This window comes from Seriola lalandi, unplaced genomic scaffold (genome assembly GCF_002814215.2).
Source record: "Seriola lalandi dorsalis isolate HSWRI2012SDOR001 ecotype SW California unplaced genomic scaffold, Sedor1 jcf7180002050743, whole genome shotgun sequence".
NCBI lineage: Eukaryota > Metazoa > Chordata > Actinopteri > Carangiformes > Carangidae > Seriola > Seriola lalandi.
In genome coordinates, this window is record NW_019521296.1 from 1,558 (window position 1) to 2,329 (window position 772).

General features: G+C 52.6%; 1 protein-coding gene across 1 annotated transcript in view; it reads left to right on the forward strand.

Annotated features, from left to right (window-relative positions):
• Positions 1 to 772, forward strand: part of LOC111649416 (HEAT repeat-containing protein 5A-like) — a 5,994-nt gene that overhangs the window by 1,551 nt on the left and 3,671 nt on the right. Inside the window, exons 3-4 of the mRNA XM_023399170.2 lie at positions 58 to 192; positions 269 to 397. Coding sequence (XP_023254938.1) covers positions 66 to 192; positions 269 to 397 — 256 coding nt within the window. The 5' untranslated portion in view covers positions 58 to 65. The remainder of the gene's footprint in view (positions 1 to 57; positions 193 to 268; positions 398 to 772) is intronic.

Consider the following 772-nt stretch of genomic DNA (forward strand, 5'->3'; position numbering starts at 1 on the left):
CCTCCTCCTCCCCCTGCCAACATGGACAGGTGTTAAACAGTCAGGTGTGTACCTCAGGTTTTGTGATGTCAGACGACACACCTGCCAACCTGTCCAGACCGGCCACGCCCACCTCTATGGGACAGACTGACTCAGTGGGCGGAGCCAAGAGTCCGGAGGACGTCAACGCCGACAGACTGCACCTCATACTGGGTAGGAAACTGGTTTCAGTGGAAGTGAAAGCAGGTTCCAGTTCAGTCCCAGTAAAGCGAGTTGTGTGACTGTGCAGGGATCAGCGTGGAGTTCCTGTGTTCGCCGCACTCCCACGACCAGATGGAGAACATCACGTCGTGTCTGCGGGCGCTGCGGGCGCTGCTCGACGTCTCCTGGCCCCGAGCCAAGATCGGAAACGACCAGGTGAGAAATATAGTTCAGAATCCAGAGTCCAGACCAGAGTCCTGAACCACATCAGAATCCAGGCCTTAATTCAAGACCAGATTCCAAACCAGAATCCAGATTGTTCAGATCACAATCAAAGCTAGAACTAAATCCACATTAGAGGCAGTAATCTGGACCGGGATCCTAAAGTCCAGGTAGGGTTCCTGAATAGAATCCAGAAGAGTCCGGTCCAGATTCAAGACCTGATCCAGTTCAGAATCCAGAACCAACTTCAGGCTAACCGTCAGAGTTTAGATGAGTTGGACAGAACCACGTGTCGACTGAAACAACGTCATGTTTGTATTTTTACTTCCTGTTTGAGTTGAAGTCTCACAGTGACGCCCCCCCCCCCCCC